General features: G+C 39.1%; 1 protein-coding gene across 4 annotated transcripts in view; it reads right to left on the bottom strand.

The window, feature by feature from the left end:
• Positions 1-25,444, bottom strand: part of ppp1r13bb (protein phosphatase 1, regulatory subunit 13Bb) — a 44,789-nt gene extending 19,345 nt beyond the window's left edge. For all 4 annotated transcript variants that reach the window (XM_041805069.1, XM_041805072.1, XM_041805070.1 and 1 more), the window contains exons 1-5: positions 25,086-25,444; positions 24,653-24,824; positions 13,774-13,921; positions 11,677-11,796; positions 10,923-10,993 (exon numbers count right to left, since the gene is read on the bottom strand). In XM_041805069.1, the coding sequence (XP_041661003.1) occupies positions 10,923-10,993; positions 11,677-11,796; positions 13,774-13,921; positions 24,653-24,661 (348 nt within the window). In that variant the 5' untranslated portion in view covers positions 24,662-24,824; positions 25,086-25,444. The remainder of the gene's footprint in view (positions 1-10,922; positions 10,994-11,676; positions 11,797-13,773; positions 13,922-24,652; positions 24,825-25,085) is intronic.
• Positions 25,445-26,277: the final 833 nt, after the last annotated feature.

The following is a 26,277-nucleotide window of genomic DNA, read 5'->3' as shown; positions in this document are numbered from 1 at the left end:
TGGAGAGCTTAATTCTGAGAGCCTGGGCAGAGTCATGGGTTTTTTTTAAGCACAGTTACATGTTATTTAAAAAGCAGCTTGGTATATATAGTAGCTTTGATATGAAGGCAATTGTATAATAAATATAGTGGTCAATAAGTGTAAAAATCATCTATAAAAGTTAAATAGGCTTAAAACTGAGTGCTTGTTTCTGAATAAGATAGAAGAATCAGAAAGCTTGTTATAACAAAAGCAATCTGTGGTAATGACTTTCTTAAAATGTCTGCTTTCAGTAGCCAGAGGATCTAACAGCAGGAGACTCAACAACAACAAGGGTCTGGCTTTTTCTCATTTACAAGGCTAAAAGCCTCTTTATGAAGGGATAATAATTATTATGAGACTTGTTTTTTCAAAACGGAATGCTCCAATGGGTAAAGTTTCATTTATTTATTTATGTTTCAAATCAAGCTATAAATTAATATGCAAGATTGAGGTTCCTTTTGATTCACTTAGTTAACAGGTGGATCACTGCATAGTTTGTATCATATTGAAGAATTTCTCTGTACTGATATTTTAAAATAAGTTGATTTTTTTGGACAACAAATTTTTTTTTCCAGCAGTTATAAAAAGATAACAGTTTTTTACTGAACATATTCTGCTCTTCAAATGCCAGCAGCAATTCAGAAAATCTCATAGCAGTTTTCGTAAGGCCAGGATGAAATCATCAGATTTCTTGTTATGCCCAAGCAACAACACAGATGATGAATATAAATGCAGAAAAGCCCAAACAAAGACAACATCAGGAATTCATGGTGAAATCAAAGGCTATACATTTTGACTACCAACAGTTTGATGAGACATTTTTGTGTATTTACTAATAGTTGCTAGCATTGCAAATGTTGCATCAGTCAGCTGGTGTCAAGCATAGACACTGCGGGTAGTTTTACGAGAAAGTCAGGAATCCATCTTATGGTGCGTTTTTATCAGTGTGATATCCATATTGGAAGATATGACAATTTCTGCTGATATTTACAACCGATATTTGGGCTATAAAATTCTGTCTATGATTTGGCCCTACAAACAATGATGATAATAACATCATCATTCCTTAAATTTTAAAGTGTGTTTTAAGGACTGAAGTTTTAGGTCTGAACAACATTTAAATATCATATCGGATATCAGCAGAATTCAAATATCATGCATCCCTGGTACATTTCCAACAAGCAGGCTGGTTTGATTCAGTACATTTTGGCATGGTTCGGTACAGTTATCCCTGATCTTACTTTTTTATTTTCCTCAGCCAATGTCCAACCAGCCTTGCTGGGAATTCCAGCTCTTTTTAGAGATTAGATTGATTGGATCAGCTCAGTAATAAGAACGAGTCATTCACCTCCCAAGTGGCTCTTCATTTGTTACCATTTTGGTTCTTCGATTTCTAACAACCAACAATAAAATGGTTATAGCTCTTTTTGTTCACATAAAAGAGCCAGCTCTCAGAGCCAGCTAGTTTGCGAATGACACATCAAAGTTCATACCTTGCAATCTTAACTGAGCAGTCATTTCAATCTAACCAACGCACCACAAGGTTTATGTGCTAAATAGTTTAGCACAGTTTCCATCAAAGCATGATTATTGCTGCAGCTGAGCACAAAACACTATGTGTTATGTTTAGGCCTGGGTGATATGGCCTAAAAATCATATCACTGTAATTTTCTTGCCTTTGACAATGACAGTATTATATCATAGTATTACAAAATTAAAGAGACAATGCTTTTTAATCCAAATTCAAGTGTTATTAACCCTCTTCTCCCCTTAAAACAAGCCTTTGATGGAATACTCAATTTAATAATAATACTTATCTATTTAAGTATAGGAACATAGAAAACATGTTTTATTTTTTTTAAGTCTCTCTAGGTTTACTTCTGTCTAACTGCACCCCAAGTTTCACATTCATCTCTAACCCAATGAGGTGTGTTAAGCTGCTAATGACTTGAACACATTTCCTAATGAAGGCATTCTCAATAAAAGCGTTTGAGAAAAATAAAAGCCGCGGACTTTTATTTTGGAGAGCTTGACGGAAGTATTGTGATTAGCATTGAGTTAGCTTAGCTTTGGCTGCCGTACCGGGGAATACAGCTAGTTTACAGCAGCTTTTCTGAACTTATTTAACATTGCAGCCTGGATCTTTGACTCAGTGTGGACTTAGAAAAGAAAGTCATAAGTTAAAATAAGGCTTTTAAACGGTTGTTTATGCCGTTGTAACAGGAAGAGCTGCAGCGCTGGGCTCTGAGACCAGCAAAGCAGCACTTAGCTTGTGTTACAGCCCCAGGCAGGCTGACAGAGACAGCACACTGACTTAGTTGCAGTACAGCCGTCAGACTACTAGAGAGAAAAAATATGAAAAAATGTGTGTTTTTGCCCGCTAACTCACACTGAGGCAGATACGATGACGTCATTTACAAGCGTTATCGCGATTGGTCAGTAGAGTCCAAATCTCTGCCGTAGGCCAAATCTATATCGTTTCTACGTCTACCGCATATATACCGCGCACCCCTAGTTATTCTTATCCTTTATCATTGTTGTCAATTGGTAAATAAAGATTTTATTAACAGACTGCAGTGAGTTTAGCTAAACAGTATGCTGTTGCTATCCTCACAGAAGGGTGTCAAAAAGTAGTACCATTGGCAGTGGAAATGCAACTAATCACATATGGAACCAAATTAAACTCAAGCATACAGCTTAGTGGAAACAACTTTATCTACCAGCACTAGTTTGGATTCTTGTCACACAACACCGCAGATTTGCCCGTCAGTAAACAGCATTTACGAGATGTGACCTACAGGTACCTTAGAGCTATTTTTATCCAGTTAATCACATTGACTATGCTTACCTATATTTTTACAATGCTGTACTATAATTTACTTTGACTACTGTTAAACTGATGTTATTGTTTGCTCTTACTTTTGTTAGTTATTAGGTTGTTTGCTTTGCTGTACTGTAATTTCCAATGGAGTCAAAGCTAATCCACTTTAAGTAACCACAAGAAAAAGTAACAAAATATGTCTGACTCACTCCAAAATAATCAATTGTTATAAAGGGTTCACAAAAATGTTTCTGCTGAATCTCACAAAATCAGTTGATACAGTATTTACACAGGCAGACTTCTCTTAAATAAAACAATGAATGGTGGATTCTATCCTCTGAACAACAAGCGCCCCTGAAAAGCTCAGGTACTCCAAGACTGCCTTTAGGAGGAGTATTCAAAGAGAGAGAGGAGACTACATGGGAGCTGTCACAATGTTTTTGTACAACAGAAGACTGAAGGAGAAAAGAGGAGTTCAGGTTCAGATAGAAAACACTTTTATAAGTGCCAGGAGGTGAGCAAGAGGCTGAGGGAGACTGGGACATGGAAAGCAGATTTGGCATAGTCAATGTTTAAAAAGTTAAATGTGTGCTGTGCAGGGCTTGATACGATCCTGAGCATGGTAAAGACATAACATAAAGCCCAGGGTGCTATTACAGAAATCCCAAAGTCTAATATCATGTTCATTTTGAATTCTTGTGTTTAAATTTTTAGGCACTTTCAAGGGATTTTCCTTCCATTTTTTTTCTGAATTTTCATAGAAAAATTAAGGGAATTTGCTTGGATGATTGTTTTGGGGTTTTGTTTGGAAATTTTCCATACTTTTCTTTAAAAATCATGTTAAAATAGAAATGAATTTTCAGAAAGGTTAAATGAAATGCCATTTTTGAAGACATTAACGATAATTTTTAAGGGATTTTTAATTGCTTAAGACTTCACACAGAAATTTTAGTATGTCTTTGTAATTTAAGGGGAATTTGTTTATGTTTTGGGAATCTAATAATTTTAAAGGATTTTTCTAAATCTCTAAAACTTTTAATGGACATTTAGTTCATACTTTGCCTTAAATAAGTTCTTGTGGCCCATCATCAGGTGGTCAAAAAACCATCTCAGCAATGTGCTGTTTCTTCTGGAAAAGTGCCTTCCAAGGATATATTGTGTTGTTTATGAGTTTGTCTTTGAGCAGCCATCTCTAGCACTTCAAAAAATATTTTTGAGGAAATTACTTCCAACAACTTAAGAAATAATATTTGTGTCTGTCTGTATACATTAAGATAAACCTATAGTTCGCATATATCATTTTTTTTGGTGAGAACAATTCCCTGATAAAAGACAAGGATTAGCTTTCATACTTATTAGGTCCTAAATAAGTAGGAGAAACTTGAATTGCAAACAAAAGCTCAGGTCTCAGTAGGTTAAAGAGGGTGGACCAAATCCAACATGTGGACCTGTGGCTCCTTTCCCTCAAGTCCTTCCCTATGTTCTCTCTCCCTGATATCTGACTCTATTCATTGTCTTATCTGAACAAAGCCAATTAAAAGACCCAAACAAGAAGTAAGAAGAGAAGTAAAGAAGTAACATGTTCCTGACTGCACATAGGAAAGAAAAATCCTTCCACGTTGTTAGCTTTTATAGCATTATTCCACATCAAAATATCCAAGTTGTACTGCCCTTTATTGAAAAACACTATCATGTATTAATGGCCATATCAACCATCATAAATGCTTATTTAAAGATACTGTGAGGAATTTTGAGTGTTGATTTTGGTAACCCATATGCACAAAGAAGTACCTTTCACTCTTTGCTGATCTTGTCCTGTACATTTGTAAATACATGGAGAGGAAAAATTCATGAGGAGGTTATAAAGATGCCTTAGTATCATTTCTGCAAGGGTCTTAGATAACTAAAACCTGCTAACAGATGCTTGTAACATTTGTTTGAAACCACTGCTTCACCCTTGAAAACTTCATAAACTGATCTGATTTCATGCCACCTCTTGCCTCTTTAAATCTTTATTCTGGGACAATAATCTGAGAGAAAACTTCTCAAAAGTTTCTCTCCTCCACCGATGCCTAATGCCTCTAAATTATTGACGAAAAAATTGAATGCCTGTCTTTTCTTGTCCGTTACAACAAGCTAGCCAGTGACAAGTAAAGAGAGACAGCCAATAGGATCTTTAAAAATGAAGTAAAGGTAGGACAGGCACTTAGGTTTTTCTTCACGGAGGCCCCAGGTGAAGCAAACATGGCATGCAAAAGACAAAAATACCACATGGACAGCTTTTACTCGATTAGAGGAGGCAGACACTTTTGTGAGTCATCACGTCTGAATAAAAGATGCCGGTTTCTAGATATAATTTGACTTGTATGGTATTGTGAAGTGAGGCAACAACAGAATGAGTGTCAGACATCGTCTCGTCTGTGAAAACATCCCATTTGTTTGCAGCATGTTCATCAGAAAGTATTTCCCTACCTGACGTTTTTTAAAGCATATAATCAGAAGGATGTGTGGGAAGACTTATGGGGGGGGGTGACTCAAGCATGGTTGAGATGAGATGGGGGAGAGCGGGGGAAGCCACTGGCACACAAACCAGCACACTTGGATGCACTCAGGCAACGTTGCATCAGTGACAATTCACCCCAGGGAGAGGCAGACGCACACGCCCACCCTCAGACAGCGACGAAAGAAGAGCTGGAGAAACAACCTACTGAGCAGAGGAGAAAGAGAGCAGCCACAGCGTCTGTGATGAGGGATGCCATTCTACTGGGAGGCTTCTTTACTCCCTTTAACAGCTGACAGGATTTCTACTGACTAACATAAAGCGCAATCCAGGATTACTTTGATGAAATAAAGATCAGTTTTACTACCTTTCAGAGTTGTCTGATGAATTCTGCAACAACTTTTATAGTTAACTGTTCTTAGTTATGATTCTCCGTGTAGTAACAGAACAGCTCTGTGCTTATTAACTGTAGTTTAGTTACTGTGTAATAACTGCAAAATAGATCTTCTGGGTGCAGAAGAAAATTAAGGACAATGAGAGAAGCTCCTGCTCACGTCTCACTATATGCTGACATTTAACACTTTACTTTTGTAAACAGACAAGATACATACAACACTGGATAGACAGTCATCATTGTATTCTACACAATTATGCTGATGGGAACACATCTAAGTTCATGTGATGTTAATTCTATAATCACCTATCAAAGTCACAAATCCATCTCTCCAAGTACTGGAAAAACTTCCTTCCACTTAGATTCAGTGAAAAAGTTATTTTCTCCATATTTTTAATATCAATTATGACACAATATGATATGATACACCTTATTGTCCCCTAGGGCTGGTTATTATCCCCAACTGCCTGAGTCAATTCGATTCCGATTCATATGTTCCCAATTCACTCTGATCCAATTCAATATTCATTCAGGTAAGCATATTTTAGTAACAACCCTATTTTGCTTCAACATTATAGAGTTACTAGAGAACAAAAGTTGGCCCAATAAGGTGGGGTGGGCAGCTTATTGCCTTCATTGGCAAGGACAGTTTAAAAAAAAAAAAAGGGAAATGTGGGGTGAGAAATTGAGGGTGGTCATGCACAAAACAGCATCGAGTGGGATTCAAAAGCCCTGTGCACTAAGGAATATAACATCTATTTTATAAGCACTGGGTCTACCAACTGAGCCAGCTCCATGTTTTTCAATATGAATATTTTGTATAATATCTGGATCACACTAGTCGAGACGATGACATATTTCTTTACAATGTCTGATTGTTAGCTTTTTCCCTCAATCAATCTGTGAGGGATTAATGAAACATCCAACATCTCTGGCAAAGAAAGGAAACTTTAGTTTCAGCTTTCGATGCTAGAGTGGCGAACACCAGAGATCAATCATACTTTTGTTCATTAAATCCCTGAAATGATTAATTGAAAATCAAAACAGCAGCAAATTATTTTTTGGTTGATCTACTTCTCTCTTCAGCTCTTTAAATCAAAATGAGAAGTTTTAATACTACCAGCAAGTTATCATCTTCCCTTGTGATCTTTAAAAAAAAAAAATGAGAATGTGTGCAATCTCTGCCGTGTTCCCTTGAGGCTCCTCTGCTCTTTACGAGGCCACGTCCCTCTCAAAGGATGATCAGCCCGGCTGCCTGGTGGAGAGAGAAAGCCTGGGGGGGTTTGGGCAGCAGCCCATGGAAAAGCCAAAGCAATGATCCTCTTAGGGGCCGTTATATCATCCAGCAGGCTGACTGATATAATCCTCTAAATCAGATATTAGGAAGGAACTCAGACACAAATGAGCCTCAGCACTTGGGAGGTTAACCAAACTGACCATGTAGCTGAAAACGTTCCCTTCTATAAGTGAATAAACACTCATCATAAAAAAAAGAACACATGAATGAAAACATAACAATGTTGATCAACAGCTGATTTCTATATTCATGAGAACATGTTTCCTTTATGATGCTTCACTGACAGAAAGAGTCAAAACTTCAGGATAAAAAAACAGAACAGCTTCTTGGTGCTCTTCTTCCCTGACCTTTTTCAAAAACAAAAAACCAAAACCCCTCCGTCTAATGCTAGGCTGGATTGTTCCCTCCACCATTAAGGTTAAATTAGCTACGATTCCTTGACCACAACACATTCTTACTGTAAAATCTGGGACAGATGGTCGCAGAGAGAAAGGATGCAATGCCAGAGGCTGCTTTTATCAGAGTCATTCGCATCTACGAGCACACACATTTCCTAAAGCCAAAGCTCAGCATGCACAACAATGGGTTCAGCTCATTGGGAAATATTGGTGGTTTGGAAAACGGGTCAGCCCTCAACCCAAGAGCCTGTCATGTTTTTCATGCTACGAATCATTTTACATCCACATACTAGCAGCTTTACCTCATACAAGACTAGAGTTCTATGAGTTGTATAATTTAAACTTTAAAAAACTCTGACTTCCCATTTCAGTGGGTGTTTCAGATGTACAAATTCGGTTTAAGGGACTTAAGTAAAATAAAACTTTCTTTTAATGTCTTTAGGGTAAAGACTCCAGACGAGGACACACCAAACTCTTGAGTTCTTGTTGGTAAAAAGCTACTGAGATTTAAACTAGAAGTGAAATTACAATAATTTTAGGCTTGGTCATTTACTCTCTTTTACTTCAGTTCACATCTGGTTATTTTGGTTCAACATCTGTCTAGTCAGACCTTAAAAATAGTCACAACAGGGGAAGCAAAATGTACAGTGTGCTGTGCTGGCAGGACAAGCCATTGCCATGAGTTCTGACGGTCCGTCTACCATCAACATAACTGGACCAGTGGCACAGCTAACAGTGACGGCTGATGCAATTTAGCTTAAAAGAGTTTGACTTCAACACTTAACAGCTGATGAAATATCAAAACAAGATGTAGTCTTGAAGGAATCAAGGATACTTTTGACAACCGAAGAACATTTCTGATTTCACTGAGTACATATATATGGAGTTTTGTACACTGCTGTGGCAGTATCAGACTTGTGTATGCAACTGGCAAAACTGAAATTTAGATTGAATTCAGTTAAAAAGTAGATTTATTGTGTTTGTTTGACAGTAACTGAAATTTTAAAATATATGCTAACATCTTAGTCTGGCTGGAATTATTACAAGTCCCTTTTTCAAAGTCAGGCTAAACCACCTACATGATGTGATTAGAGGTTAATTTACTCATCCGTTTAAATATCTCATTCAGCCCCAAACTGCCCCTAATGTTTCGCACATGCCCCGAAGTTCCCTCATCTAGCTTTGACCTGGGAGTCTAACAGCATAAATCCATACAAGAAAGCCAGGATGAAAAAATGGTTTGAGCATATTCAACATAACAAGTGCTTCAGAGACAAACACATGTTTATCTGTTTGAAGGTTTAAAAACAGTATGCATTACTTGCACAGTTTTAAAGGAGACATATTTTACCCTTTTAAGACTAGGTTATAGGGGTCTATGAGGTCCCCAAAACATGCCTGCGAAGTTTGTTGCTGAAACAACACTCCAGTATAGGATTTTTGCATGTCTAAAAACCCCTCTGTGTCAGCCCTTCTCAGAACGAACGAGAGGATCAGTACAGGAGGGCGGAGCTTTCCTCCAAGTGGGGGAGGGCCAACCAAACCTGGGGGTGGGTGCTTACTCCCCATGTGAGGTCACTAGTGATAACATCTGAGAACAGCTTGTTTCAGCGCACATTTTCTGAAAGGTGGAGAAAGAGAGGGGGAGAGGGAATGGATTTTTTTCTGGTATTTTAGGGGATTGTGGACAGGCTAGGGACACATTTTTGTTAGAAAAGCCTGAAAAAGTGATTTTTGTGTAATATGTCCCATTTAAAGCTCTCAATAGCCACTTTCAACCATGCAACCCTAAGAACAGTGTACCCAGAAAATTTCCTGTCTTGCTTTTTCACACTGGTCCCTCACAGCAGGAAGTTTCCCTGCAGTTTGACAGTCAGTTAACGGAGGGGTGCAGTAGGTAAAAGAAATACTCTGGGGCTAGCAGGGGAATTTCAGGGTAAAGTCAGGGTGGAAAATTCTGCTGTTTGCATTTATACATTAGCTCACCCTGGTAAATTTAGGAAATTTTCAGGAGTTTTGTCCAAGTATGAATGGGGCTTCTCCATTCAACATAGAACCAGTTTGCCACTTGCAAAAAAGCTTATGGGTTTTTTTTTTTCTGTGTCAGAGAATGGCACCTGGCAGACAGTCCGTTAACGACTGGCTGAAGGAGGGGCATAAGGCTGCAATGTCATAAAGTGACTACCACTGTAGCCTCAAAGCAAGACGGTTTCTGGTTCAAATCCCTAATGGACAGGGTATTTCTATAAGGAGTTTTCATGGGTTCTCTCTTGGCTTCCTCCCACATACATGCTCATTAGGTTGACTGGTCAATTGCCTGTAGGCAAGTGTGAGCATGGCTGGTTGTTTGTCTCTACATATCACCCCTCTGTTTGACTGATGACCAGTCCAGGGCGTACCCTGCCTCTAACCCAGTGACAGCTGAGAATGATCAGCCCCAGTCCCCCCAAACCCTGAACAGGATACAGCAGTGTAGATACTGTAATTGATGAATGAAAAGGGGCATATTCCCACCTACCATCCCAGACATAAGTCTATCAAGAATTGATTCTCCCTTGGTGCTTGTATACTGGGACAAGAACAGCAGTCCTACACTATGAGTGAGCTATAGCCATAGTTAGACTTCACTGTGCATACAGGCTGTGGAAGTATTTATATGATAGTTTCAGAGAGACAACAACTTAAAACACCAGCAGGCAGCCTGTTCTTGTGTCGCATCTTCACTCTGAATTCTATATTTCACTCCCATGTGCATTCATCATTGCTTCCTCTTGACTCTTCATCCCCTGTAATAACCCCTCCCTAACCCTACCCTAGCCCATTCTGAGAATAACAAGCTAGACTGGAAACATAAGAACTGTGACTTCAGGGTTTCTTGCAGCCCTCAAATCTTGCAGGAGGTGCTACTTGTTCAACCCAAGTTACAAGGTGAATTCAGTGGTTTAGGCCAAGGTTAAGGAGGCCACTGCTACAAGTCAGACTGGCAAACAGGAGGTTTTTGAGGCTGATATCTTCAGGTAAAAATCACTGAATAATGCTGCTTCAATAGTTGCACAATGGGGTCCAACAAATGTTAAATGTTGTAGCGAGACACTTTGCTGAATACCCAGACAGTGATACTGTTTACTTCAAGAAAAACCCAGCAAACAGGGTTTTAGAGTTTCTGATCTGAAACCCTTTAAACTGCAAATTGTATGTCAATGACCAGTTTTTTTCATTGTTTCTCTCTTAGAAATTGGCTGCATAAGCTCACTGTCTTTTTTCTTCTAAAGATAACTCAGTTTCATTATAGCCTTTGTACTTGCTTTCTTCTGCTCTTTATGTATTTTAATAACGTGTGTATAGGGTTGGGAGATTTTGTGTTACACACTTATATATAACTCTCATTACAGTCCTAATCTATGTATGACAGAAGGCACCAAATTAAAGTGAGTGATTGCAAAGACGTTTTCTATTTTAACATCATTTAGATAATGCTAATTAAGTCTCACCCCATTCTCATTGTGCTTCTCTCCAGTGTTTCCACTTCTGCGACTCGTCTGATCCTGAGACTGCTGACTCCCTGCAAAAAGAAACAGTCACCATCACAAAGCATGGACGAGCACGCACACATGCACAACACTGCAGATACAGAGGCCACAACCATTGTCAGGAAGAGTTTGAAAATTCGCCGACATGATTGCCCATGACAGAGGGATTTAAGAACTGGGACAGGCACTGCTGACCTCAGCCACAGAACTCAAACTTTTTATAAGAAAGGCTCAAATGAAAGACGAGTGTAAATTATTTAAAACTTCAAAGAAAAAAATGGAACCTGGGACATTTCTGCTGTACTTATAAAAATCCACCAGACAGGAAATTGGCACCTTTTCAAATAAACTGTTAGGTCCTACTCAAGTACAGAACTTACACTAAATCTAAAACAGGTGAGCATGTAAAAGGGACTGTTTCTCCTGGGACTACTAACTCTGTGTGCATGGTTAATGATAATGTGGATTCATGCCTTTGACATGCCCAAACAAGTTCTACATTAATCCCATCCTACATAACTTCTATAAACACCTTCTCCATATTAACAGGGAATCTCTGGTGGAAGGGCACCAAAGTTCATTTGTTTCAGTCAAAGACAGAGCGTCATACTCGCATTTTAGTGATCTCTACCTGAGGGAAATGCAGATTCACAAAAGGATGAGGTGCCTCCTAATAACTCTAGATTAAACTCAAAGGACAATGTGAAATATGTACCTTGATCACTACTCTCAGTCGGTGAGTCTTCGTGCCGAAGGAAGAACTTCACTTCTTGTTTCCGAGGTCCCCATTTCTGCAGATGTTCATACATCATATGTTCGAAGGGGATTGCTCGCTCTAGGGAGACAAAAAGATGAGGGAGTGGTTTATGAAACATTTATGTCTCTTGGAAACAGATGAAATATTATTAATTCCTCAAAGTATGAATGTAATGGCTCTTCTGCCCATTGAATATGAAGCATCCAGTTAGGTAAACACTAAGACTGTAAACTGAAAACTGCCTGTATTCACCAAGAAGATGACAGGTGTTTACCTTCAACTCTGGTTTTCATATTTTACCCTTTTAGGACTAGTTTATAGAGGTCTGTGAGGTCCCCAAAACATGCCTGTGAAGTTTGTTGCTGAAAAAACACTCTAGTATAGGATTTTTGCATGTCTAAAAGCCCGTCTGTTTCAGCCCTTCTCAGAAAGAACCATTTCTGTGTCTGTGGCTTTAAATGTTAATGAGCTGTCTGACTCCGCCCCTGACCACGCCCCTCCCAGGAAATGGATGTGGCACTCCTGATGTTACAATGTTACAGACACTTTTATCCAAAGTTAAGGACCTGAGACCAGAATTCGAACCATCAACCTCCCATACAAAAGTCAGCAGGGTAACCCACTGAGCTATCCAGCATCTAAGCTGGCAAGTGAGAGGAAGATCAGCAGAGGAGCATGGAACTTTCTTTCAAGCGGGGTGGACCAACCAAACCTGGGGGCAGGCGCTTACTCCCCACGTGACATCATGAGGATAAAATCTGAGAACAGCTTGTTTTAGCACACATTTTCTGAAGGGTGGAGAAAGAGAGGGTGGAAGGAAATGGAGTTATCTGGTATTTGAGGGGATTGTGGACAGGCCAGGGACACATATTTTTGTTAGAAAAGCCTGAAAAAGAGATTTCTGCATAACATGTCCCCTTTAACTAACTGCAGTTTCTTCTTTTGGTTTAGTCCCAACAGTAAGACAACAGTAAGTGGTTTTTCCAGGTATTATGTGACTGACTTTTTCATTTACTTGGCTCATGTTTTTATATCTTCATGCTAAGCTAGCTACAGCTTAATATTTAACAGACCTGAGCATGCAGATATGGCAAAGCTGTTTTTTGACACTAAAAAAAAATCAATCATAAACATCTAAGTTTCATTAGAACAGTGATCCCATTCACCTCTTCCACAAGAGGTACGCTTTTCATATCACTGGCTGGATACACATTTAATATTTGGGATGATGAACTGTTTGGTCATCACATGAGCTATCCCACAATACAGAGGACTAAATCAACCTAGGGTTGAAGCTGGAGAGCAAAGTGTTCGTTTGGTTTTCATGTTTAGATAAGTCAATATCAATCTACCAGAGACAAGAAATTCAGAGAATAAAAAATAAGCTTATTGTGATCAGAGCTCCTTCTTTGCTGTCATCTCTGTATGTCCTGGCATGCTGAAGCAATGAGATCACTAAAAAGCAGGGATCGCTGAGATTGATGGATAGCTGTGTGCCAATACAGTGATTTTTGCATTTCAAGAGGCTGCCAGTCAAAGACAGCCTGATGAATAAAGTGACAGACAAAGACAGAGAGGTTTTAGGAGGTATCAGGGTTGGACTGCTGCATTGTCTGGCAGAAGCCAATCACGATTGCATAACGTGGGCTAATAAAGCCCTAGGGCTGGGATGTTGTTTTCAACAGGGGAGTGGCCCCTCACTAAAAAAATGCTGATAACACCGGGTATGTCAGCACAACTCTGGTGACGGGAGCAAATCATTTGGACTCAAAGGAATCTGCTGTGACAGTGATGTGGACTGTGTGAGCATGTAACTGCTTTTCTGACCCACAAATCTGTATGTAAAGTGAAGTATTCCAGTCTGGAAGACTTCTATTTTTGCTATCAGCAAAAAAGGCAAAAGGTTTCTTCTTTTTTGAAATTATATTCCTGTTTATGCACATGAAACTTCAAGCCCAGGAATAAAAGAGTTAAAGACAACTTAATTTTTAAGCATCACAGGACACATTCACTGTTTTCCGTATTTGACACGACAGTAATGTTCCTTCAGCTTACCGTTGCCTCTCCAGACCTCAGCCAGGTGGCAGCCACTCTCACCGGGTTCTTTGCAGAACTCGACAACATCGCGGCATGTCGTCTCAGGAGTGATGGGCACCTCAGTCAGGGCCTGCTCCCCATCGCTGAGGTACACCGTCAGGATCATCTAAGAGGAAAAAAAAAAAAACATTCAGAAGACACCCCAAAAGACAGACTGTATATGACAACACTATAGGAAAAAGGGTATTAAAAAGAATATGATGCACTATTTAACAGAAAACCATTCATACTGGCAGCAGCGCAGAGGGTATTACATGAAAACTTGCCAATGTGCTGACGCTTTATTTTGGAGTCCATCAGCTGAGTCTGGTAGTTTTAGGCTGCAGGTGGACTCATGCCTGTGCCTGCCACATTTCTGTTTACTTTGATAAATTACAGACTGACATAGCATAGAAGAGGTACAGTTTAGGCAGGGAGGTACAACATAGCAGGATACAAGCCTCCACATGCTTATCTTTGTGCTGACATAACAGTAAGAGAAGTTAAAGTAGAGATCACACGCAGTGAGTCTGTAGACATGTGAGGAAACTGCAAATTTATATTAAACATGCCCTCCAAAATGTCGACCTCTAATTGGCTGAAGGCAGAAGACAGGATAGCATGTGGCCTGAATTGAACCAACATCCAGCTTCTTGGAGCATTCACCTGAAAGTTCAAAGGGTTGAGAGGGGCTTATTACTACCAGTTAACAGGCTGTACATCATTTTCTGTACAAAACTTGCAGCCAATTGGCAAGTTGGCTAGACAAAGTTGTTGTGACAAGCAGAAGACCTTTGGATTGAGCCATTCAACATAGTTTCTGCTTGTCTATTAAGGTTGAAATGATTCATCACCCAATCAAACCACTGATCATTAGAAGCCAACAAAAAACCGGGGTTGAAAGATGAAGTACTATGTAATAAGAACTTCCTGTGCATTTAGTTTGTTCACATTAGGAAATGCGATGGAATTTTCTGTTTTCTTTTCATTCATCCCCAGGCTTGGTTAAAGGACCCTACAGTAGTGTTTCCCACACACTGACAATACTATGGTGGGCTACCCAGGTATATTTAAAGGCATGCAAGTATATTTGCTGTACTTTTTTATACCATCTATACTTGAGAGAGAAATCCATTAACACACCAATCCCATAAATGCCCTAATCAAGGGATATGTCTCATGTTAAAAATGAAACATTACACGCCATGGTTTTTACATTTTCCTGGTGCTTTTTGCCACAAATATCATCCTGTACTTCTGTGTTCTAAAAGGTCATTTCCACCAAGCAGTCGGTTTCAGTTTGATATAATTTGCGTTTCCATTATCAAAAGTTGTAAAAGGGTTCCATATAACTGACCCATACCATCCCACTTTTTTTGGTTAAAATACGCTGCAAGATGACTCCGAGATGACGGCGGCAGTAACACAACACGTTGCTAAAGACATGAGCCCAGTGTTGTTGAAAAGAAAAGATTTAAAAATCTCATAAAGACACTGCACCCAGAATACAAGATTTGCCTGGGCGCAAACATTTTGCTGAAAACTCCCTGCCAGAGTCGTACATGTCAGAGAGAAGACAGCCCAGCAGCGGACAAATGTGATCCACTTCTCCAAAACTACGGAGCCTTATCTCAAGCTGCTTTCACACTGCCTCTCTTTTCCGTGTCTGTTACGCCTTCGTTCCGCAACGCCATTCTGTATGAAAGCAACCGTTGCGCAATGGGGGTCAATCTCGCCCCACCTCTGATCCGGATCAAGAGGTTGTATCAGAGCCGTAACAGACTTTTCCGCAACGAGTGAGAAAGGACGTCACGGCATTCTGCAACTTAAGTGTGTGCTGCTGTCTCCATAAACGGGAGACTTAAAAACCAGCGCGGTTTAATCAAGCAGCATTTCATCGGAAAAAACAACAGGGGGATAAAACGAATAATGTGGATTAACTGGAGAGACTGGGAGGTTAGAGAGCTGATCACATTCATCACAGGAGAGGACACATCTCTGCTTACAGCAGCATCTGAAAAGTTCCATGTGTTCAAGTGAGCTCGGTACTCTTAAGTTTCTGACCTCCGACGTAAATGCGTACGCTGTGACACTGCTTAAAGTCAGACCTCCAACTCAGAAACATGGAGGAAAAAACTTCTATTGGATCTAATCGATTAATATGAATGTTCATGTTATTTTCCCCATATTTCATTTAGAAAATACAAGTTTTGACCCGAGAAATCCAGAGTTTCGAGTTTCATTGAAAGCAGCAGCTTGGGCAGCGGTGATTACAAGACGTGGGTGTGTGTGTGTGTGTAAGTTTGGGCAGGCACGACTCTGTTACACCTTTGTGTGAATTGCTCGTTGCGGAACAGAGACGGGCATTCCTTTTTCGCCTTTATTGCACAATCTCTGTGTAAATATGGCTTCAGTCTAACGGTTTAAAACACCGACAACGAGGAGTTAAAATGTTCCCGCCTCCAGACAAGCTTTTTTTTTCTCCCCATGATCAAACAGGAGAGCTTCTTGAATAAGGTCTAAAGACAAGCTCATGTCATGAACTTGTCAGGAACTGGTCCAGCGTTCATCAGCACAGATGATAGACTAATATAGCTAATCACAGCTGTGAGCCTGAATGTGTGGACTAGACTGCAGGGGTTTGGCTTCTGGCTGCAAGCAGGATTGATGAGTTTTGTGTAGGTGTGCTTCACCCTTAATGAGGAAAATAATCATTTTATAATCAGCAATAGTAAACATAACACAGAAAACATTTCAGGACTTTCCAAATACTGTTAAATACGGAGTACTTCATGATTTATGTATTTTTGATTTATTAGTAAAAGACTGAATGAAGTCCTTTTCAAAATAAAAGTGCTAAATTTGACTTTATATTGATTTTTCGCCTTTCTGCAAACAATTTTATTAAAAATCCAATAGAACAGTCTATTATAATCACCAAACTAGTGTCATCTGGGACCGGATTAAATACAGCTACTGAGAGGCCATTTAAAAATATCGCGATATATATCGTGTATTGGGATATAGCAAAAATATATCGGGATATCAATTTTAGGCCATATCGCCCAGCTCTAGTGCCAAGCCTATCTATCTATCCTAAAACTGTGGAGCTACACACAATAGAGGGCACTGACGGCACTTTCAGCATGTGACATGACTGCTCAGTCAGGCTGCAAAACACGTACCATCATTAACGTACCTCTACAACTCCAAGCATTTCTACAAACATATTCCATCAGCTGAGGACCTATACTGACTGGGGTTAAAATAGTCAAGACATAGTTATTAAATCACAGCAGTTTTTAACTGAAATAAAGCTGCTTAACGGTTATTCGGCTACTGATTTCTGTCACTTCAATTCAGCGGCTTAAAAAGCAGAGACTCGTGCTGCCTGTGACATGGAAACACAAACTATTTTGGGATTTAGCGTATGAAGTCTATAAACCATATCAAACAGTACTTAATAAAACTGGACCACCTGATGGAAACACTGCTTAAGATGATGGTTGCCAACTCGGAAACAGTAAGCCCTCAAACGCACAGCTCATCTTCTATGATAATGGAATATCAAGTTAAGCATATGAAAAGAGGAAGATTTAATTTGAGTGTCTTTATACAGCATACTGCTGATGAATATTGTCACGAGAGCAGAGACACAAAAATTAAGCTTACAAAAAGAGGCAGGATAAAATGGCCTTCCCTACCACTAAATACAGTGTCATTCTGTGGAAAACACTGTACAGTCTGCCAGTTTTTGTTGTTGTTGTTATTGCTTTTGGTTCAGTTTTCATAAGCATTCACATGAAATAAGAAATAATAAAATTCACATGAATAAGAAAGGAAAAGAAAACAAACGTTAGCGTATCTACCCAACAATCTTGGAGGCAGTAATTGCTGGTAAGTGTTTTCAAGCCGTTATCAAACCACCAAGGAAGAAGAGGAAATAGCCGGCGTACTAAAACACACAAGGAAGAAAAGTTTGCTCCTGGCTCTGACCCCATTGCAACGTCTCTTCCTATGTTTACTTCAGCCAGTCTTGTGAGTCCTTCACTGACATACTTGAGTCATGATTTTTGCACTACTGCACCGGCTATTTTATTTAAAAAAAAAACAAACAAAAAAAAATGGTGTAACAGCACACTTCATAAATCATAAATATGATACATTGTAATTACATTATAAATCTGTGACTTTTTTTTTTTTTTTATCATATCGAAGGACCAAACTCCTACCAAACCATGACCTCAAAACTCAGGTATGAAACCAAACTGTGACTTCTGTGAACCACTACACCCCTGCCAGATAGTGTCATCCACAGGTGTCTACCTGCTTTGGCTGAATGCAGGAAAACAGTCCACAGCGAGAGAAAGGAGGCAGACTGCAATCTGACACATTGTAATACCAAGTCCCACTGGGAGTCATTTTTTTGACAATTTAGCTTTAATTAATGCCTTTAGAAAGACATCTGCATTCGAGTGCAGCAAACATTTCCCTCTTTGATGTAGTTTCTCACCATAAAATCTTCTTGCTTCTTAAGGTGTATTCACATTGTAAGCACAGGCAGCTACAGCACTGGCTTCCAAATTGCTGCCTTTAACCAGAAGCCTTGAAAGTTAGCCACTGCTCCCAGAGGTATACTGGCATTAAACCAGAGCCAGGGGGTTTTAGACTGAGACATACACAGCTACAATGTGATCATACAAACAGTAATGATCAAAAGTATATGAAATTATTAAATAAGCAAAAATATGATGGCATAGACAACTAAAATGAGAGTAAATTTTGTATTGGATAAAGGTAACTAAAGTCTTAATGTTATTGTGTTACAATGTATTGATTGATTAACTAATAGACATGTCGTATATACATGAATGCATGACCATACATGACCATGTTATCACTGTAGTAGGAAAAATCTAGATGATCTACGCTTATAAAACTGATCCAAGAGGATTCCTCTGAGGAAGCTGATGAACATCTGGCTTGAATAAAACAAAAAAAAACAAGATAAAAGAATGCAATGGATAGTGTCTACTTAACTGCTCATCAAACAAGCACACACAGAGATTTTCCTCTGATAAAAGCAAAAGTCAATTATGAGATTATACATCCCATCTATCTAGATCAGCCCGCGTTAGCTTCTCTGCACTTGCATTTAGCTTCCAGGAGAATACAACAAGTGGAATATTTATCTGTAGTCCTACAGCACATCTACATGATGTGTTTTCCCCTTCTACTGTAGTGGGCATATTGTTTTTATTGTTTCCTGAGGTACAAAGCCCTTTAGGAGACAGGGTGTGCCTTCCTGTTTCATGTGACAGGCTTCACTTTTTTGTGACTTGCTACAGAAATAGAAGGGCTGTGAAAAGTTCACAAAATCGAGTGTCAAGAGGCAAATAGAGAATAGAGGATATGTGAATGACAAATTCAGGAGTTTGGAGGAATGTTCAAAATAAAGTCAGAAGTAAACAGAGAAGAAAGGGGGAACCTGGATCACTGTTTTTCAATGTTTTTTAACCTTTCAGATTTTCAGTATTTGAACACCCTTCACCGGTTCCATGTGTTACAGCAGTGAGGATTTGAAACAAATATACCCTAACACAAAGAAAGAAAAAAAAGGCTTAAAATGAGAAAAATGAACTAGGCACCCTGTTATCTCTTACTTGCATGAACAACTACAGCACTTTGTTTACATTTGCTTCCCAAACCCAATTTATAAAGAATTGGAATAAAAATGCAAAAGCTACAGCGGGCCTACTGCACGGTTTACTCTGCATAATGGGCAAGAAAATTAAATGTACAAACTGCTATACAGGTATTTAACAGCTGTATAATTTAGTAGGTACTTTGGTGTTTGTGTGTCCTCAGAGGGCATTTGTTATGCAGCAATAACTGTCAGTGTTTTTCACTGTCATTTAATATCCAAGTTAAGACACAGAGCAACATATACATTATTACTCCGGGAGTTTTCACCGAGACAAACTGACTCATCCATTGTAATAACTGTGTGATTCATTGACATTTTCTGCAGCAGCGTGACTGACACAATATGATCACTTGGGAGCCTCTGCGACTTTGCTCAGTTGATGATGAGCCTCATATTATTCAGTACATTCAGACAACATGCTTGAATGATTAAAATGGTAAGAGATCTGGAGATGTTTATTTTAAACCCTGTCCATCTATCATTTCCAGTTGTTTCTGTAGTGTCGCATGGACCCCATGTCCACACAGAAGGGTAATGTATGGTATTTTGGGTACCTGGTGTTGAGGAGGAGTACCAAAATAGGAAAACTGTAATCTTAGACCAGTTACGTCCACACTTCACTAGATAATTACTTTTCTAATTCCCTGGGGATGCAGGAGTGCTACAAGCTGCATAATAAGATACAAGAGGTTACAGGAAGAAAAATAGAACATGAAGGAGCCCAGATGAAGCCAGCAAACACATCAGTCTAGATTCAAATAAGAATGATACCACTTCTTAAAACAGCACGAATGGGAATATTATGCTCTCTTGTGTATATTTTTGGTCTTGAAAACTGCTCAATGTAGGAAAAAATCTAGGAGAAATAGGTAATGAAACACTGCAGATATCTTAAATGCTTCATCCCGATCAAAATCGCCATTCCAACACTCAAGTCAACAGTTTATCTTTTGTTTTTGGCACCAGTAAACAACCGTCATGCTAAATATTTTTTGATTCACATAAAATCATTCAAGCACATAATCAACCAATCAGACAGCAGAACTGAGGTTCAAACTTGGGCCCAATTTAAACAACACAGCTAAAAATTCTCCCAATTCAACCTTATGTCTTACTAGAAAATGATGCAGAGAACAGAAAACTCCAGAGATCAAGCTAATTGACCACTGGAGAAATACCAACCGCCCTCACTAAGTTTCGTCTGCCCATATTCCTGGCTTTTTTGACTGTCCTCCGTTTCTTCCTGATCTCCTTCTTTGGCGGCCGGTGGTGCTCCTTCACCCAAATGGGATTTTCCTTGGAGAGGCTGACGAGGCCGCGTAACATTATAGTCACAAACCTCTTCATTCTGGCACTGCCGCTTTTGCAGACATGAGACTTGATTGTTATGCCATCCCAAGCAGACCTCTGAAAACCGACGGCGTAGCGCGCATTGGAAAGAGTGCTGCAGAGGAGACTTGGGAGGAAAAAACACTCAGTGTGTGTGTGTAATTCAGAGCGGGAGGGGGAATAGAGAGAGAGAGAGAGAGCTAGAAAGAAACAAACAGTAAGAGAAAGAAAGAGAGAGGAGAGAGGATGGTGGGGGGAAAGAAGGTGAAGACAATTCCTTCTTTTGTAAAATGGTCCCTTGTTTATGCCAGTGTCTGCAACACTAATGACTGCCGGGTGATGATTAGTAATAATAGCATTAACAGTAATCACAGAATACAGTGACCGCTGCTGTAAGGTCAGTAACATATGAGAGATACTGTATTCTAGCTGCACATGACAGAAAACATAAAGCTTCTTCTTTCCCTGGTGCAAACTGCAACAGCTGGTACTAACGGAGGAAAAGAGGCATGTATCATTTAAAGGGGAGATGCTTGATTAAGCTGATACCAGGTAGGATAACTATTCAAACAGTAATTTCTTCTCAAAACTCCTGTCACTCATATACTCACATATTGTTACCAGAATGACAAGAAAGCAATAAAGGAAACAGAGACATAGCAAGAAGGTAAGGAAAAGGAAAAGGAAAAGAAAAAGAAAAAGGAAAAGGAAAAGGAAAAGAAAGGAAACAAAGATCGAGCAACTAAAGAAAGAAAGACTGAGCAAAATAATGCTTCCAACCTGCAGAAGTCTCCACTAATGCTACTGATCGCATTAAATGAAGAATCAATTCAACCACCAAACCTAAGAAACCACATCAAAATACATTTAACAGTGCAACAGTTCACACAAACATGGGCCCAGTTCTGCAAACACACTACATTATCTAGCACCATTTTCCATCTGTTTCAACAGAATCCAATATACAGCACAGCAAAAAGCCAAACACCTTCTAACTCTTACATTTTAAAAAAAAAGTGCAATCTATAGCCATTTAATTCAGAGAATGCCAAAAACTGCATTTCTACTGGTTTAAAAAGCACTCAACTATATGGTTAAAAGACTAGGTAATTTTTGTGGCAACGTTAGCAATACAACTAACCAGTCATTTGAAAATTGTTCAAAAACACAATTTTTATCATTCAGGCATATAATAATCTTTCCTGTAACTGGTGTGCAAATCTTTTGAAGGTTTAAACTGAAATTCTAAAAAAGATGTTCTCTGTTCTTAAGCTGGATATAACCCTACTTACAACTACATTGGCTCTGCTATGACAGACTAATCTAGCTCCGCTTATATGCCTAGACACTCTAAAGAATAAAATCATTATAATTCACTTATCTACCAAAAAATGTCCTCCCTCCAGCTTACAAAGACTAAAACAAATTCAGGGGAATTTATGCAACATCTCAATAGTTTAAAAAAGGTGGTGTCCTTTTGACAGACAGCTGAGTAATGCACAGAAGAGGAAAGAATTAAAATCTATTTAAAAATGTGTATTTGCACCATTAAAGAAGAGATATATTTATTTTATATGTGGAAGCTACTTAATAAATGACTAAATAACTATTTTACTCTGTTAACAATCAGATAAATATAAATATCCATTTAAAAAGGCAACCGTTTAAAGAATGAGTACTGCATGATGTGACTCTGGTAGTTTGGCTAATGTCAGTTTAACCCTCCAAAAAATGATCAAAGCGACAGTGAAAATCAATGTTTACATTTCCTGTAAGCCACACTGTGCCCGGCTCCACTGTGTGAGATTAATTCTGCTCGACAATCTACTCAGCTCCAAAGTTCCCCTTAACAACAGAGCATTAGTCGACGCAGCCACACAGACCTAGATCTGCCAAGGTTTCATTGGCCGCTGGAGTCACGCGAGAGCCGAGTGCAGGGCTGCTGCCTCTCTGCTCGACTGGCTCTTTGACTCTGATAGCCTGTTGGTGCCACAGGGTACAAACGTCCACGAAGGCTCCCATCGCAGTCAATCCTGCCAAAGCTGCAGCGAATATGGAGCTAATTCTCTGTAACTGTGTACTCATGAGTCCTAAAAGCCGCTCTGAGGTTGGAGTGTAAAGCTTTTATAAATGATGACATACAAACTTACTGAGTTTTACTGTGGTGCTGTTTATTTCAGCCAACACATGATCATCTGGAAGGATAATAGGCCAAGACAGAATCCGCTCCATATCTGACAACACTTTTCTGAACCTCATGTAAACTTATCCCACATCTGAGTTCATGTTCTGCTCCCCGAAGGCTTAAAAGGGCTGCAATCGCATTTCCCACAACCCATCACTGCATTCTCAGCACTACAGATAACAAAGGAGGTCTCAACAAAGCATAACTGCAAAAGGGTTCAGGTATTCAATTCTATGCAACATAGAGCATATTGAACAATAACATCAGGGGTTAACAACAGAACTAAACTAGCTTAAGACTGAATGAGTGCCAAAGCCCTCTGTACCCACTACTTAAAAGAAAACTTGCTTCACCTTTAGCAAAAACAAATTTGTTGTTATTCTAATTAGAGTACTAGTTATGTAGGTCTTATTCAATATACACTAATGTAATTTGTCTTGTTTTGTCATCTCCTTGCAAGAATCTAAAGGTCTAGCAAAAATAAAGTTCCTTAAAAGTTATATTGGCATAAATAAACAGAGTTCTGTTGAATGTATCTTTTATTCCATGTATGTTTTGTATGTATTAATTTTTGTAACGCCATATCTTCTTTTTACATGTATTTTTTCTTCTTGTGTTTATGTTTTGATTGGGTGATATCATGATTTTTTATTGTGTATATATTTACATTTCAAGGGACCTCTTGCTAAAAACAAATTTGAAATCAGCAAAAATATGTGACTTTCTTTATTCAATTTCCCCCCATGATATGATGTGAAACTGGTTTCCTGATTTAAGTTCACAGAGTTTTTTCCAGTAAAAGACTATGTCTATGATCACTATGCTTTGGCAAGCTGGAAGTGCTGAATAAAACTTGGATTGTGCACCTCTCTGCAGCATAGTCCACTGACACATAACTTTAAGTTTCAAGGTGTACAGCATCTACGGCCAATGAAAAAACTGCTACAGAATAACTTAAAAGACTTAAATATGTTTTATACCTTTTGAGGGCATTAGAGGTGTGATTTTCACATTTTATTTATCCAAGGCACACCTAAGATCAAGCCAAAATCTCACGGCACACCACATTCACGGGAATGCAAAATAGCCTCTTGAGCATGTGCAGTTCCTTTGGTTGTTGTAGAGTTGGAGTAATAACATGTGATTGTACAAATTCCGATGGAACACCTTCACTTGCCCCAAGGCACACCCGTGTACCCTGTCACACTGTTTGAGAAACACTAATTTAGAGGAATCCCAGTGAAAATAATGAAAGACTGATGATGTTTAGTGTTCTTAACATGGACATTAGCATGGATGATCAAATCTAGCAGCTCATGATAGTCACAGATGAAGTGTACAAAAGATAAAGCCATAGAAGATAAAGCTACACCTTTTGGCACTGAGCCCTGATATAGATTAGTTTTCTGTGAAATGGGATGATGCACAGTTATCAATGCTCAGTTAATGCAGTATTGATAACTGTGCATCATCCCATTTCACAGAAAACTAATAAAATGCTAGGTACACCTTTAACAAATTATGTAGAATTCGTGTAATAGAGTATATCTTTGATACTAATTTTATGCAAAAGTGTGCAGTCTCACCAAGACAGCCAGTAACATTTATATGCCTGGATAAGGACTGAGTGCACTTACCGGCATCATATTGGCAGCTCTTGCAGGTCAAAACTAGGGGTGCATCGGCAAGTAGACTTACGGTTCACCCACTGTTCTTCGATGTCACCACCGTAGAGTTAACCAAGACCCACCTTCCTAGTTATGGGCTCTGGTTACTCCAATGTGACAACCAACTGGGCCTCAGTCCTCTCTGCAACCCAACAGAAGAAGAATCTCATTAAATGCGACCAAACCGCACATTGATTGATAGTTGACACCCTAAATAACATCTAATGCAATCTGCCACACGCGATAATTTAAATGGCCCAGGCGTGGCTCGGTGCAGCTGCTGCTACAAACAAGCCGATGGTTAGCAAGTCAGTTAGCTCGAAAAGCGCCACTAAAGCAAGTTAAAACAAGTTAAAGGCAATGGCTTGGTAGTAAAAAGACATTAAATGATCATTATACTCACCAATGTCAGAGACAACTCATTGTTTCAGGGAATTAATCTTTGCTACTGTCAACGGCACGTAGCTAACCGGACCAGCTGTCAGCCAGCCAGCTAACCTACGTTGTTAGCCGTGTTAGCTGGTTTTAGAGGCGGCTAAAGGACGGTATGCAGTGCGAACTCTCCGCTCTCGACGGTCCTTTGGCTTGCATTGGCTACACATCGGCACAAGCTATCGATAGAGTGTTTTGTAAACGAACGAAATCCAATAAATACCCATTAATAAGGGTTAAGATGTTTCTTTACGGTCGTAGTGAATCATCGTTAGCAAGCTAGCAGAGCTAGTTGACGAAAATACAAATAGCTGGAATCCAGTTGTTGACGGTGGGAGGGGCGGGGCTACACCGCAGCAGTTGGAGCGTCACGTCAACGTCAAATGTCAAGAATGTAGCGTCACCAATCCGTCTATCAGCGGTTAGATTTCAATACTGTTTCTTCTCAGAAATTAACGCCAGATGTCCTATATCAATTTTTAAGTAGCGCTAAGGTCATATGGCCTATACTGTTGTTCATTGCACCAACTTGCTGTTGTGTACGTGTAACCGTGCATCTTGTAGATATAGACTGAATTCATTAAGCCAGTGCTTCCCAAAGTGTGGGCCGTGGGAGGTCTTTGCCTCATATGAAAGCTATAAACATAATTTTGAAAATTAGATTTAGGGTTTGAATGATCATAAAATTCTTAATAACGTGTTAGAAATGTTTTTAAATTCCAAGAAGTAACAAAACATAGCCAGGAGATTTAACTAACATGTCACCTTTTCTCTCTTTAAAAATTTTATATAGATATTTTCAATTTTACAAATAAACAGTTCCATCCAAATGGGAACATTCATTCTCAAAGGGTCAACAAAGAGGAAAAAAGCACATAAACACTTAAAGTAAAAGTGATGGAATAAAGCAACATAAAACAAACACTAACCACAGATTTTTAATACAACTTTAAGCAAATGCCATGTTGTATTGTATTAAGTGAGACACATTTAGTACATATCGGATAATGCCCAGAATGGCTTTTAGGGGGTTTGGTGTGAAGTTGCAGATTAAAACTAGTGGAAAACACTTAAAACATCTGATCAGAACTTATTCAATTTAGAGCAAGGAAAATTGGTCCAAAGTTCCCTCTGCTGATATTTGCTATACTTATCAACAATGT

The sequence above is a fragment of the Cheilinus undulatus genome, linkage group 14, assembly GCF_018320785.1.
Source record: "Cheilinus undulatus linkage group 14, ASM1832078v1, whole genome shotgun sequence".
Lineage (NCBI taxonomy): Eukaryota > Metazoa > Chordata > Actinopteri > Labriformes > Labridae > Cheilinus > Cheilinus undulatus.
The sequence above is the reverse complement of the archived record's forward strand: the minus strand, read 5'-3'. Positions and strand labels throughout refer to the sequence as shown.